At 40.1% G+C, this 13,790-nt stretch overlaps 1 protein-coding gene across 5 annotated transcripts in view; it reads right to left on the bottom strand.

The window, feature by feature from the left end:
- Positions 1–13,790, bottom strand: part of ATL2 (atlastin GTPase 2) — a 41,392-nt gene that overhangs the window by 9,974 nt on the left and 17,628 nt on the right. For all 5 annotated transcript variants that reach the window (XM_063328294.1, XM_063328295.1, XM_063328296.1 and 2 more), the window contains 7 exons: positions 11,560–11,840; positions 6,528–6,662; positions 4,967–5,071; positions 3,787–3,837; positions 1,566–1,622; positions 443–535; positions 15–153 (listed from right to left, as the gene is read on the bottom strand). In XM_063328294.1, coding sequence (XP_063184364.1) covers positions 15–153; positions 443–535; positions 1,566–1,622; positions 3,787–3,837; positions 4,967–5,071; positions 6,528–6,662; positions 11,560–11,840 — 861 coding nt within the window. The remainder of the gene's footprint in view (positions 1–14; positions 154–442; positions 536–1,565; positions 1,623–3,786; positions 3,838–4,966; positions 5,072–6,527; positions 6,663–11,559; positions 11,841–13,790) is intronic.

Below are 13,790 nucleotides of genomic sequence, written 5' to 3'. Positions count from 1 at the left end.
GGAAAGCTTCCTACCATTCAACCTCCCATCAAAATTTGGATTTGTTGCAACTTTAAGACCAGGGTGGGGCAACAGGAAACAGCCAAGATTACTGAAACAGGAGTGAATATGCTTCCTTACATTCTGTAGCTCTTCATGTTGGTTTTGCTTTACCTGAGGGGAGAAAAAAAAAAAAAAAGGTAGTGAGAGCTGCTAGTAGTTTTGCAGTACTGCAATTAAGATTAAATATCAGCTTAAAAGCAGTACGAGCATGGAAGTGCATTCAAACTTTCATTCCTGAACCTAGAAACGTCAAGTTCTAAACCCCAGAACTCCCCACGAGTGGGAACATCACAAGTGTATTTTATTAGCACAAAGAGTTAGCTCATCATGCATCATTATGTTGACAGTAAGTTGTCACTTAAGTGAGAAGACCACACTAGGACTACTGGAGAAAACTTACCTGTAATCTTTTCTCTAGGAACTTTTTTCCTCCTTCCAAGCCATATGCATGTTCATAAGGATAACTCCAATCTCTAATTAAGAACATCAGCGTCTGTAACAGGGAGAACAGCAGCAGTCAATTGCTGGCATCATTCCTAAGGTCAAAAACTCTTATCACACATGATTATTTTAAGTATAAAAAATTTTTAATAAGCTTGTCTGCTCTAAATGAAGTAGTTTTGAAGCCTTGTAGTTTTGTAGGGCAAGTGTTCGCTTGTTTCAAAAAAACAAATAAAAAAAACCCCACAACCAATGAAACCCACAGACCAAAACACAAAACTGCAACTCACTCCTTATCTGAAAGAAAGTAACCAAGTGTCTCCAAAAGATAGCTTCCCTGTTCCATGGGCTTGCCTTTTGCTATCCCACAGGGATTACAAACCTTGATATTAGTCTTATATCAGATGAGGTGCTTTACGAAAAACGTGTGTTGCCTGGGCCAATCACAAGAACACCGGGAATTCACATTTGCAGGCTGAATATTCTAGAGACATAAGAGTCTTAAAACTTGCCACTAACAACAGTCGACTAGTACCCTTATAGGTTAAGGAGAATACTTCAGGATGAAGGAGATCTCAGTCTTTGCCTCCACTAAACAGAAGAAGCCTCAAAACCTTCTCTGGCCTAGCAAACGGTCAAGAGATGCTAGGAGTTTTGAGACTTTTAATGATGAATCCAGTAACGCTTCAAGTAAATGAAACACAACATGGGCCTCCTCAATGCTATTTCTTAGAGGCTACATGACCTTCGCTCAGAACCATGTACCACCAAAGAACAACTGTATCTCAGAGTAATGAGTAAGAAGGCAGCATGAAGCTTTTCTCCTTAACGTCTCCACATCACTTGACACTTTCATTCCTTCTATGCCTTATAACTCAGGCACGAAGCTACACTTGCCCAAACATGATCCTCTTTAGCATTTTTCCATTGTGTTTTTGCCAAGAAATATAGTGACAGGGAAGGAAAATCAGTCTTGTAAAGAACAAGCTAGCTTCAGCCCAACTCATTTCTCTTGATAAATTATCCTGAGCTCATTTTCTACACATTCAATTGCTTAAGACCCATTTAACATATATGGTTACCTGAAACGGTTTTTGGTAAATTTCTTCCATAGCTAGTCTTCCATATTCTGTAAACAACTGATAGAAAAAAAAGAGTGTAAGAGTGCCAAATATAAACCACATTTTTCTACTGTAAAATATTTTATTATGTCACTAGAAAATAAAGCATTCTATCTTAAATCCTATTATGGGTTGAGAATGGCCAATACACCTCAAGAAGTACCCCAATCCTCAGTAAAATTCAGGAAGAAGATATGATTTCCATTGGTTTCACAATGCCATTCCGTAACTGTCAACGCACCACAGCTCTAACCGGGTAGCCTGTGGGCTATTCTCAGAGGAAAGCTGGCTGCATCTCTTAGCAAGCCAGTTTCCAACACTCATTTCCTAGGCTAAGGAGGCAAGCCTCTCTAACATTTGCCCCTTACTTCCCACAAAAGATTTATTCCTGAAAATCTCAAGGAACTTGGCTAGAGCCAATGTATTAGACATTTAAATACAAGCCAAGTTCAGCAGCTTCCCAGATCTCTACTTCAGCCTGTGACCTTAACTGATAATTGTTCTTCCTTCCAGTGTGAAGGCAAGTGTCAGCTGTCTTCCTCACATTGTTTTCACCATCTTGAACACCAGCATTCTTCACTGGACTGAGTATGAGAGATGACCCACAGGAACATGAATTATGGACTATGCTGGCTATTTCAGCAGAGTTCAATAACATCATGTGTTGATCCATGCTAGCCCCCTTACAGATCTTGGAAGTCAAGATGAAGGAAACGCACTGGTATCCTTTAATATCAGACAATTGTTCTGCATTAAAACTAACTCCTGAAACAGCACTGATAAATTTCACGGCCGAAAGAAGAGTTCCCCCTCTGTTGATCACACGAGCATCCGAGAACTTACAAGACTATTTTAACACAAATTAACTTCCAAGCCCTTGTCACCCTGAGCAAAAGAACCTTTGAAGTGGTCAAGCACACAGATGAGACTGACTACTTTGACCCTAATTCCCTATCCCATTCACTCCCCTGCTACATGGAAAAGGTAACCAGAGACTAACAGTATTTCAGAATAACAGAAATTCCTATTATAACAGAAACTCAGAACTTCCTTCCCTCCATCCATGATTCCCTGCCCCAACATTAAATGCATGGGTATCCCCCACCCACCGCTTCTATTTATCACCCTTCTCTTCCCTCAAATCTCCCCCTCCAGTATCCAGAAGGGGACTGCTCTATTCAGATTGCACTGAGGCTGTCAAAAGACCAAAGTCATGAGGAAAGCTCGGATTTCATATAATTAGTTACGGCTTTTTTTGTTTGCAGTGCTTGGTTGGTGGTTTTTTTTTTTTTGGAGGGGAGGGGGCTTGGCCCAGTGATACAACTCTGTTAACTGAGAACAGCATCACAAGACTATGTTTAGTTAGTGCTCTTCTACTTCCAGTATTGGCAGCCAGTCTTTTGCAGCACTGACCAAGACAGAAGTCCTTTCAATCAGAAGACACATAAAACAGTTTTAAGCCGTGACAAGGTCATGGCCTGAGCACAGGCTGGCATTTGTTAATACACAAGCTAGCCTTTAAAGCTACAGGTTTTAAGTTAATCAGATAAGGCTCTTGCACCATTCACATGAAGCCAGAATTCAGTGGCCTTTGACCACAATGTTCCGTTAGAGGATGAAAACCCCACAGTAAGGAGAGGGCAAGTCCTTCCTGCTTTTATTTCTAAGCAGAAATAAAACTCTGTAGAAGTTTCTCAGTTGAAAAAACTAGAGAAGGCTTCTAGGTAGAAGATACTCTTTCTGCCCTAACCTAAGCTCCCATGTTTCTTTAGAAAGTGAATATGAAATACCATCCATTTTCCTATTTCACAGAAAAAGGAGAAACATCGTAATTTTCTCATTAAGTACTTCCATAAATCATTTCCTTTCTCATCCTTTTGGGAATTTCAGAACTTACCATATAGAGAACAGAGTTTAAAAAGATGAGATTTAGCCAGATTAGAAGCCCGTACTATTTTGGCACAGCAACAGCATCACAGCACTGTGGAGTTGATGCAAATAATGTTGCTATAGGTAGTACTAGTTTTAGCATCAGGTCAGCTTCAGTGTTTCACATGAAGCAGCAGGCAGATCCCAAATCACAATTACAGCAGTAGTAAGAACATTCAAGAACAATGTCAAGACTATCACTTCAGAAGCAGCTTAATATAAATTCAGCATAATAAATTCAGCATATTCTTACCTGCAAATGCTGAAGGTCATCTTCCTGAATATTCTGGGACAAGTTGTATACCTGCAAGAGACAGTAAAAGAATTACATTCTTTTTACATTCACGTAGTCTCTTTTAGATATCTTGAGTATTTTTACTCCCTTCAGAAAAGCCTCACTACCTGTAAAGTCACCAACTAGAAAGGTGTCATAGAACACATCTCAAACAAAAGTCACTTCCTTATACAAAGTGCTAGGGACAAAACCACTGCCAACTACCCCAATCCTTCTGCGAAGAGCTTCTTTCCAAGGAAGCAAGCCATAAAGGCATCAGAGAAGACTGCTGAACGCTTCAAGTCACCACATAGGTGTGAGACAGGAGGACTGAGAAGGGTATACCTGTTTGTCATACTCAAGTCCAAATGTTCTAGGATTCAGCAATCCAACAGCTTCATCTCCGACACAAAAAAAAAGACTGAGTAGTTAGTTAGTTCACCAGGGCTTTTTTGCTTTCAAATCTTCCTAGATAAATCTGATTTTATCCAGGGAGCTCATGACTGTTTCAATAGCACAAATACTGAGCAGCAGTAAACTCAAAGATGTATCAATAATCCACAACTTATTCTAACCATGGGAACAAAACAAAGAAGTCAAACAAGCAAACCCACCAAAAAAAAAACCCCACAGGGCAGAAGTAGTGCTCTACATACTCCTGTTACTTTCATGTTGTAGTATGTCTGAAGAAGGTCATTTGTCATCCCTCAAAAACCTGCTCACTTTTGGCACATTTAAGGCACAAGCTTAAAAGTAGTTTTGTGTGTAGCGCAGGAGAACTGTCAAAAGTTTAACAATAGCAGCAATTGTAAGTTTAGCTGATCACAATGAAATTTCACCCCAAACTGTATCTAAAGTCTTAAAAAAGATTCTGTAACACATCCGTACAGAAGCGGTTACTACTTTGACACCTTTTTTGGTGATTTCCCAGTTCCAGTCAGCAATTTAACTCAGCTGGGCCTTAGATAACCTTGATTCCACAGAGAAACTTATGTGGTATACTACACTGAAAAAAATACATTAAGTATGAAAGCTTAAATGATAGTTGGAGGAAGACACGCAGGTGAACTTTCAAAGCACGGCTAGAGAAATATTCTTTGCATGTTCAGGACAGAGGGTTCCTATAGCTGCCATTATTTGCCAGCACAAGTATTCTCACCTGGACAGAACTCGTCATGGTACTCAGAGCAAAAACCGTTGCACAGTCTTTGATAGTTGATTGGCTATCAAAGGCACCTTGGGTATCCATGAGTAGTACAGCAACCTAGAGTTTTAAAGAGCAGCAATAGTTAACCAAGTTGTTAACACTTTCAAACTCCAGGCCATTGGGATAAATTCTATTTCAAGTAGAGCAACTCTCTGCCCCTGTATCTACTTCTTAAACCTCAGCCAACTCTCTGCACGCATGCCTATACACACCTACGGCTGAGTAAGCAAAAACTCGAGGGCCGTATCATCCGCCTGAAGTCCTTGGCCCTGCTACACTAGTTACCCTCTCCCACAGAAATAGCCTCCCTCAGCCCAGTGGGGGTATAGTGCAGAGTAACAGACAGCTCTTATTCACTGGAAGAACTTCAGTCTCAGCTGACAATCCTGCACGGTTCATTAGAGTAAGAGTGAAATGGTTACTTTTAAAAATACATCTATCTTACAATAATAATTTTCAGAAGAAAACAAGATAATTGATACCGTCTGCCGGAATGACAAGGAATGAAGTGATCTTAATGATAAAAGCTCATCTGTCCAATTCCCATCTTTGGGATCTACTACAATTCCTTTCTCTTTCAGTTAGAGATGACTGATAAGCAAGAACAAGTGAGTGATTTGTCCCCAGAACACAAACAGATCCTCACAACTTAACTGTTTTTTAGCCAGAGAATTGTTTGGTTAGCTATGAAATTTGATAAAAATTCCTGCATGCCCTTAAGTCACTATGTAAGATTGGTATCCCATATTAATTTGCCATCAGATGTTTCCTTTGCAAATGCAAAAGGTATGAAAGCTAAATAACCAAGAGCTTATGGTTCAGGAGAACATTAACAGCTCAAGATACACCACCAGTATTGTGGAGTAAATAATTATTAACAACATTAACACTTTGTTTCAGCATGAAGATAAACACCTACAGCCAAACCTTGCAGTTAAAGTGACTTAAGGGTTAAAAAACAACGCATCAGCTTTTATTAGAATAGAGTTTGTGCCTTTTATGCCACTGTTAGACTTAGCCCTTTTTTTTTTTTTTAACAGCCTACCTGTTAAGCTATATAGAAGGATCAACTTCCAGACACTGAAGCTGTTCCCAGTACTTATATCCATCCATTGTGTTTCACTAGAACACAGCTACAAGCTAGAACACATTCTGACCTCTCAAAAAAAACGTGTTTGTTACAGAGCTGTTCTTATCATTTGTCTATATATGGTATTTATAGCCATTACAGTTTTGCAACATCCACACGATAACCCACCCATCAGCCTGGACACAGCACACTTTGCCAAAACAAAGTACTCTCAGAATAAGACTATTGTTGGAGATTGAATCTTACAACCCAGCAGAGAAATTCATACTTGCACTGACACAAGGTTTCCAAATATGTTATGCAGCTACTGAATGCAAAGGAAAGCAACTGATGTTTGAACTGCCTCCATGAAACCCATCACATTAAAGGTATGCACACAGAGGCAAAAATCCTTACACACACCTGTTGAAGTCAAGCACTTACCTTCGTTCCATTGGGTTTATCAATTACAAACACTTCACTCCAAATCTGAATACCAGTGGTCTCCCGTTCACATCCACCTCTCCATGTAAACCCTGTTAATGGCTCAGTGTTTCCACCTATCCAGCAAGGGGAAGTCTGCAAAACAAAAGGAGAAACTCATTTAAAGCCAAGGAGGAGATTTTTTTTTTAACATGCTATGTTTTTGCAGACTTCCACACTCATTTCCCTCAGAGCTAATTGACAACATACACAAAATATTAAACCAAAATGCTACTCTGCTGTGTTTCAAGGATCATCCACAAAGAAACGTTGTTTCGTTTCTACTGTATTTCAGTGACTGCACAACTCTTCAGCCACTGAAGAGTATATGTGCACAGCTTTCAAGTCTCAAGCACTGAGGGCTATATGAGAACAGCTTAGTTTTGTCCATTGATTCCACTTCGCACTCATGCACTTCTTGCACAGTTGAGAGAACTCAACTCAAACACAGCTGTAAGTAGCATGTATTTTAACTACAGGAACAGCTAAACCTCTGACAGGAACCAAAAAAAAAAAAAAAAGAAAAAAAGAAAACCTGACCTTGTCTTAATCTTCTCCCTTTCTCCTCCTCACAGACAAGTCAACCGCTGAAACCAGCTAAGCATCTAAGCCCCTGCACTAACAGAGGCCAGCACAAGACTCCCAATGCCAGCTTGCAGAAGCCAAAAAGAACAGGAAAGAACCAGAAGATCTACAGTCTACACTTGTCACAGTTAGGAAAAAGTATTTTATAAGTGATTAGGATTCAAGTGAAAAGGTCACATTGAGAGTTTGATACATGGCAATCAACCCATCCATATTAAAATTTTTCAGGCATGATGCCCACTTTGGTAAAGTCTACCAGAGAGTCAAGTACAGTTTGCAGCTAACATTTCTGGTTGATGGTACTGTAACAAGGTCTTTGGTCCTCAAGGACAGGCAACACATGGAGCCTTCTGCTCATGCAGAAGAATGCAGCCATTATATGAGCGCATTTAACCCAGAAATGTAGTTTATGTACTGGGCAAGTAAGGAGCACAAACAGGTGCCCTGAGGAAGTTTCACTGTGATAGGTTTATATACACTGAAATCTTACAAGAGAGAAGTGGTAGGCAGACAACAGATTAACTGATGACAAGGCTTAGAGAAAAACCTTTATTACACAGGTTGGAACACAGCATGCTGGCAGAACAGGAAGACACATTTAATTAATATGCCTCTGACTGCCCAGAGAAGATCACCAGCCAGGAAAGTGTGCTCTTTGAGAAGGTCAAAGGAGAGACTGCTCAATTCACTAGGCTATGGTCTCTACCTCGCTGACTCTGCACTGGCAGTCTTCAGAAAAGAGCTCAAGACAAATATCTTCACATCTCAGAAAAGAGCATGAGCACCCAGGGGCTGTACAGAATAGAAATACTTACTACAAATAAGTGGAACTGCTTATTTCTAAAGGGGGATGGGGAAAAAACCTGCAGACATTCCTCACGCCTAGCAGCATGCAGAGCAAACCCATACTAAGAGGGAATGGCAATCAAGCAGTTCTGTACCAGCATTCTTCCAAATGCTAAGGGCATACCATTCAGCTCTGCTATTTGGATCAGACACAGCAAAAGTAAGAGATGTGTAGATAAAAATTCAGAAAATGAACACAGGTATCCAAGCAGAGAGAACCACAGCTCTTTACAGGTAGGTTGTTTGGGGTTCCCCCCCCCCTTTTTTTTTTTAATTTGTTTTTTTGTTTTGTTATGCTCATACACCTCTACCAGACAGACTAAGCAAAGTTTGAACAGCTTTCCCCTGGAGTTTTTTTATCCCAGAAGACGCTTTTGCATCCACTGACCACTCTAGAAATCAAAGCTCCAGGCCTGCTTTGGCCTCTAGTACACTCCAGGATACAGTTTTGCAATGCTGAATCCTGTTTCGCAGGCATATGTCAATGGACTGTAGGTTTTCACTTTTTCAAAATAATCTGTTACGTTATTCAAAAATACATTAAATTTTTCATTTATACAAGGACACTTTTTCCCAGTTTGGTCCAGAAATTATCCATATTTGTTGCAATTCAGACCAAAACTACACCAATCTTTTGACGAGTCCCTCAATGAGCACTAGACATGACCACATTTAATTTCATACGTGATTGGTGTCACAGGAGACTTTGGTGTCTTAGCAGGCACAACTTAAGCTGAAGCTGCCTCACCTTGTGGATGATGCACTTAAGCCTGTCTCTGACTTAACTTTACATCAGTTTGATGCACTCCTAGCTTGTTACCTCCGTCTTTTCTTAGTTAAAAGTCAGTATTTTAACAGTCTCCATCCATCAAGTTGGCTTAAAAGATATTCAGGAAATGGGAGGAGGAAAAAAAGACTTTGTTCCCACATGAAATCCAAGCTAGAAGTTGCACTACAATTTTTTATCAGTCACCTAAAAGATAACCTCTCTACATATATTCCACACTAAGGAAAGGACCAATGCAGCTTTATTTGCATTGTGCCACTAGTACACAGTGCACCATGCCAATTAATACAAGCTAAGAAGATCATACCCCTGTAAAAAAAAAAAAGCTTTTAAATCCAAGTTTACTGGTGTCACTACACCCAGCTCTTAATAAGGCTAAAACTGCAAGAAAGATCACAGGATCCTTGCAGCAGCTTGCCAAGTACACAACTGCCACTGTTTCATGGTGCACTATTCTGTTCCATTTCAAATGAGCAATCATCACACAGAGTAGCAGTGCCTGAGATGAGACGCCCACCTCCCTGAAGCTAGTGACCGATCTCAGCCATGCCAAAATCCTACCTGTGACTTCAGCTGGCACAAGTGAGACTTCTAGAATGGTAACTTTTCACATGACCTCCAGCTCTTGGTTTAAAGACAAGAAAATGGGATTCTGAAATATCCTGGCAAGTTTTTCATCACACATGTTAATATCCACAGGGGAGGACATCCCAAAATCACTTCATTAGTGTACAACTGAGTGTAGATGCTTTAGTACTTTGTGCAGGATCCAACATTTAGTTCACAGAAAATACAGACTTGCAATTAAGCCTGACTGAAGATGGAGTGATCAGACGAAGGAGTACTACTATAAAACTATACCAAGGCCTCCCCTCCTGTACTGGAATTTGCATAAGCATAGAGGATACCATTTGACTTGATACAGTTCAGCAGTGCTCAAAAGAAGAGGTGCTGCACCTATCTTCTCTCATACCTAACTCCCATCAATCAGTTTGCAGCAGGTCTGATGTTTGTCAAACTCTTTCCCTAAGCCAGTTTACATCTCTGAGCTGGCAGAAAAACAATTCAGCAAAGTGCAGCATCTTCTGATGCATCATTGAGTTGGATCAGCTCAGCTACAGGCTTGCAAGCATTACAGCTTCAGAATGCAAATGTCTGGCCAGAAGCAGCACCTCACTGCTTTGGGTAAGAGCCAGTTGTTACAGTAGATGGCCTTCATCTAGTTTGCCTTCATCTTCAAGTTAAGTGAAACAAACGGCATTTTGAAGGACACCTACAGAAAACTGAAAAAAGTGATTGCACAATAAAGGGAACAGAGAGCCTTAATATTACACAGGGCTGAAACAGTGTTTCAATCCATTTTGCTTTATGAACTTTTGTTTTATTTCACAATCTGAAAGTTAGATTATTTGCTTAAAATTGGTTCTATTTTTAGAAGGAACTAGCACTACCTCTCCCCAGCCACCATCTAGCTCAGATTGCTACACTTCTTGGGAGTTTGGGTTGGGTTTTTTTTATTTTGTTTTGCTTTTAATATGAACAGGACACCAGAGGTTTTATATACACACAATTCCACCCCCTAGAACATATATCAATGAAACATTTATTCGCCCCTAGGTTAAAAGAGTATTAAGTAGTCAGGAGGACCAGCTTGCTACTCTGTATTCCTCCTACTGTATCCTCAGTGTCTTTCTTACAGAGCTCTTGGCAAATCAGTGAGAGGAATTCAATAGCAGGCACTACAGGGAGCGAGAGAAAGGAAGTCTTCATCTGCCGACTACCAGCAGCTTCTTTGCAATATTCCCATATTTCCTGTAACTGCAGGTTTCATCTCGATTTCTCCTCAAGCCAACTAGCACAAAGGTAATATAGATGCAGTCATGGTTAGTTTCTGCTACCACAAATTCCAAAGAACAGTGACAAAAAAAGGAATCCATTCTGGGTTGGTTTTTTTCCCTGAGTTTGGTGGGTTTTTTTGGTTGATTGGTTAGTTTCAGGGGGTTATTTTTGTTTTTGGTTTTTTGTTTTTTTTTTTTTTTTAAGACATTCAAAAAGCAACAAAACACTGAATTGTCAATATTGACTATGCAGATTAAAAGAAACACACCACAACCTGTGATAGGCAGATGTGTATGTTTCACAGGAGGCCCTACCCCACCTTCTCCATAGCAGACAAGAGTTCAAAGCATAGCAGACACAAGACAACACCAGCCAAAAGCTAAAAACTAAGAAGAGAAATTAAATTTCAGATCAGGCATTCATTAACCAAGGACTTAAAAGGATTTAAAGAGTTCTTGGATTATGTTCAGAGACACATTCCAAGCAGCAAACAGGAAACTTATTCCCTTTTGCCATACCGTAGATTTAAGCAGATTCAGTTCTCTAATAGCTACCTGGGAAGACTCTTCTTTTTGCAGCAACAGGTAAGCTAGTTCCACAAAATGATTTCGGAAGATCAAGTCAAAGGAAGATTCCTCCAAGCCACCACCTGAATGAACCCTTCCCCAAAGCTCAGTTCCCTCATTCAAGCTCTTCTCATGCCCACTTACATTGGTACACCAATAAGTTGCCTTGATAACTGCAGGAAAATTTATATTGGAAGACTGACACTTAAATACACTTCACAGAGTAGAAACAAAGCAGCCGGCTTCCCCACCACCTAAATAAGTAAGAAAAATTTGATCTGCCATATTTGTGCTCAAGTCAAAAATACAAAGATAAATGACTAAAACACCAAGCTATTTATCTCCTTCAGGAAAAATCCAAATTACTCACCCTGTTATACATGTATCTAAGCATGAAGTCCAGCAGAAAAGATTTTCCTTTGCGGAAAGCTCCTGCTACAGACACAACTACTATGTTAAGATCTTTGATGTGTTCCTGAAGCAAAATTTTTTCCAATGCTTCTTCATCTAATTCAAAGTTATGGTCATCTTCATGAGCAAGAACAATCTGTATGGGGCGTGGCTTATCCAAATCCACCTCGTCATCCGAGTCTGGCAGGGCATCTGAGTCAGGTAGGGCATCCTCCTCCTCCTCTTCCTCATAATGCTTACCTGCAAATTGACAGGTTACGATACATTAGTAAGTCAGAGCTTAGGGCACCAGACATTTATCTGAAGTGAAGCCTTGAGCTGGGCTTTCATTCCCAGCAGCAAGGGTGATGTTCTTGGGAGTGCACACGTGCAGACAGCGAGATCAACAGCAGTTCCCTGTCCGTTTTCATCAGCTTTGTGTATAGTCTACATTTCAGTTCTTCAGCATTCTCTGTTTTAACAAATCACAAAAGAAAACTGGTTTTCTGCATCAAAATCCCTTTTAAAGGCTTCTTAAGTATAACTTCCATTAAAAATCAAGGGCATTTTCTCTCTTACCTGGAATAAATTAATTAGTTTAAAATAAGCTCCAAAAAGGACTCCAAAAGGCCATTTTTAGATCACCACCTTCTTAAACTATTACGGGGTGGGGGGAATATCAATGTTTTCTGTCAGTTTTGCTTACCAACATGCGTAAGCAAGACCACTGAGCTAGTATATAACCCCAGGATTACATACTTCAGCAGACGAGTAAATTCCTCTCTAATTCCACCATATTACACCTGTTTCAATTCTCAATACAGCACAGAATTCAGAGTGCCTATTCACTGCTTGCAAGAGGATAAACTCCAGACCATGTGCAAGGCCTAACGCTTCTGGGATAAGAAAAACAAAAAACCCATTGTGGCAGTTTCTGGCTTCATTCTCTTCCTATGACATTAAGCAGCAAGATTTAATAACAGTTAAGTACCAACTCTTTCAAAAAGAGTTAAAAAGATATTTTATACACCATTTCAGAATCAATACCCTTTCAGGATCAACCAACAGCTGAAAGAACTATAACTCAGATGAGATTTAAGCTATTAATGAAGATAAATTAAGGTAACACAGTCCTTCAGACATACAGCACAATAGTACCAATATCCTATTTTCCTGACTTCCAGAACTCGGGAATTACGGGGTTAGAGGCCTAAACAAACCGAACAAGTGACCTGTCCAAGACGTTCAAGTACCACAACACTGAAGTTTGTCCCACAGCAGAAATTAACTCTACCACTGGCCTGATTTAACCTTTCCTATCAAGCATCTGGAAGCAGTTTTGTGCTTACAGAATTGCCTCCAATTGCCTCCAAATTTTACAATTTACAGATTGTAAATCTGTAAAACTCCAGATTTACATTTTGCCATATCCTATCAGAACTCCCTGTGCACAAACCTGACTGAGGCACCTTCCTAGCAGTTACTTATGTGGAAAAATCACCGTATGAATTTAAGTACTTTGGACTGCTAGTCATGCTTGCATTTCCAAGCACTGCTTTAATGAAGACCAAGAAGTGGCCATCTCCAGTTACTTGATGCATTGCATGCAGGTATGTTACATGGCCCCCATGCTTCCTGTGGAAGCAGCCCAGAAGCAGTGTTCTCTTGCAGGGATGTGTCATGAAGCACCGTGGGATGCATCACAGTTTAATTTGTTCATGGCAGACCCTGCCAATACACACAGGACCTGCCAAGTCATTTCTGCCAGACTTTGCATCCTAGATACCATCCTCATCAAAAGACTTATGAACAGGGCCCCAATGCACTCTGTTCTGTGGATGTAATGAGACATTTGAGTTATTATCATGAACTTGAAAAACTGGTAACATGGTGACCCTGGAATTTTTCCAGCGGCTGTCTCTTTAGCTAATTCTAACAACATTTCACTTCACTGCAAATCAGAGGGGACATTTTCATTTCTAAGCGTTGAATGTGTGCTGCCTCAAAAGCCAGTGGAACTAAATCTTAATAAAAAAAAATTGCTCTGCAGGGATTAAGCTAGCGTAGTACTTGGTTTGAAAATGAAGTAACTTGAATGCTTAAATCCTAAGCAGCTAGAACTAAACTCCAACACTAACCAAGTGGGTGTGCAGAACAGGCCCTAGCACCACTCTAACTCAAACTGGTTGACAAAGCCAGACAAAAAATTCA

Source organism: Chroicocephalus ridibundus, chromosome 3 (assembly GCF_963924245.1).
Source record: "Chroicocephalus ridibundus chromosome 3, bChrRid1.1, whole genome shotgun sequence".
Taxonomy (NCBI): Eukaryota; Metazoa; Chordata; class Aves; order Charadriiformes; family Laridae; genus Chroicocephalus; species Chroicocephalus ridibundus.
The sequence above is the reverse complement of the archived record's forward strand: the minus strand, read 5'-3'. Positions and strand labels throughout refer to the sequence as shown.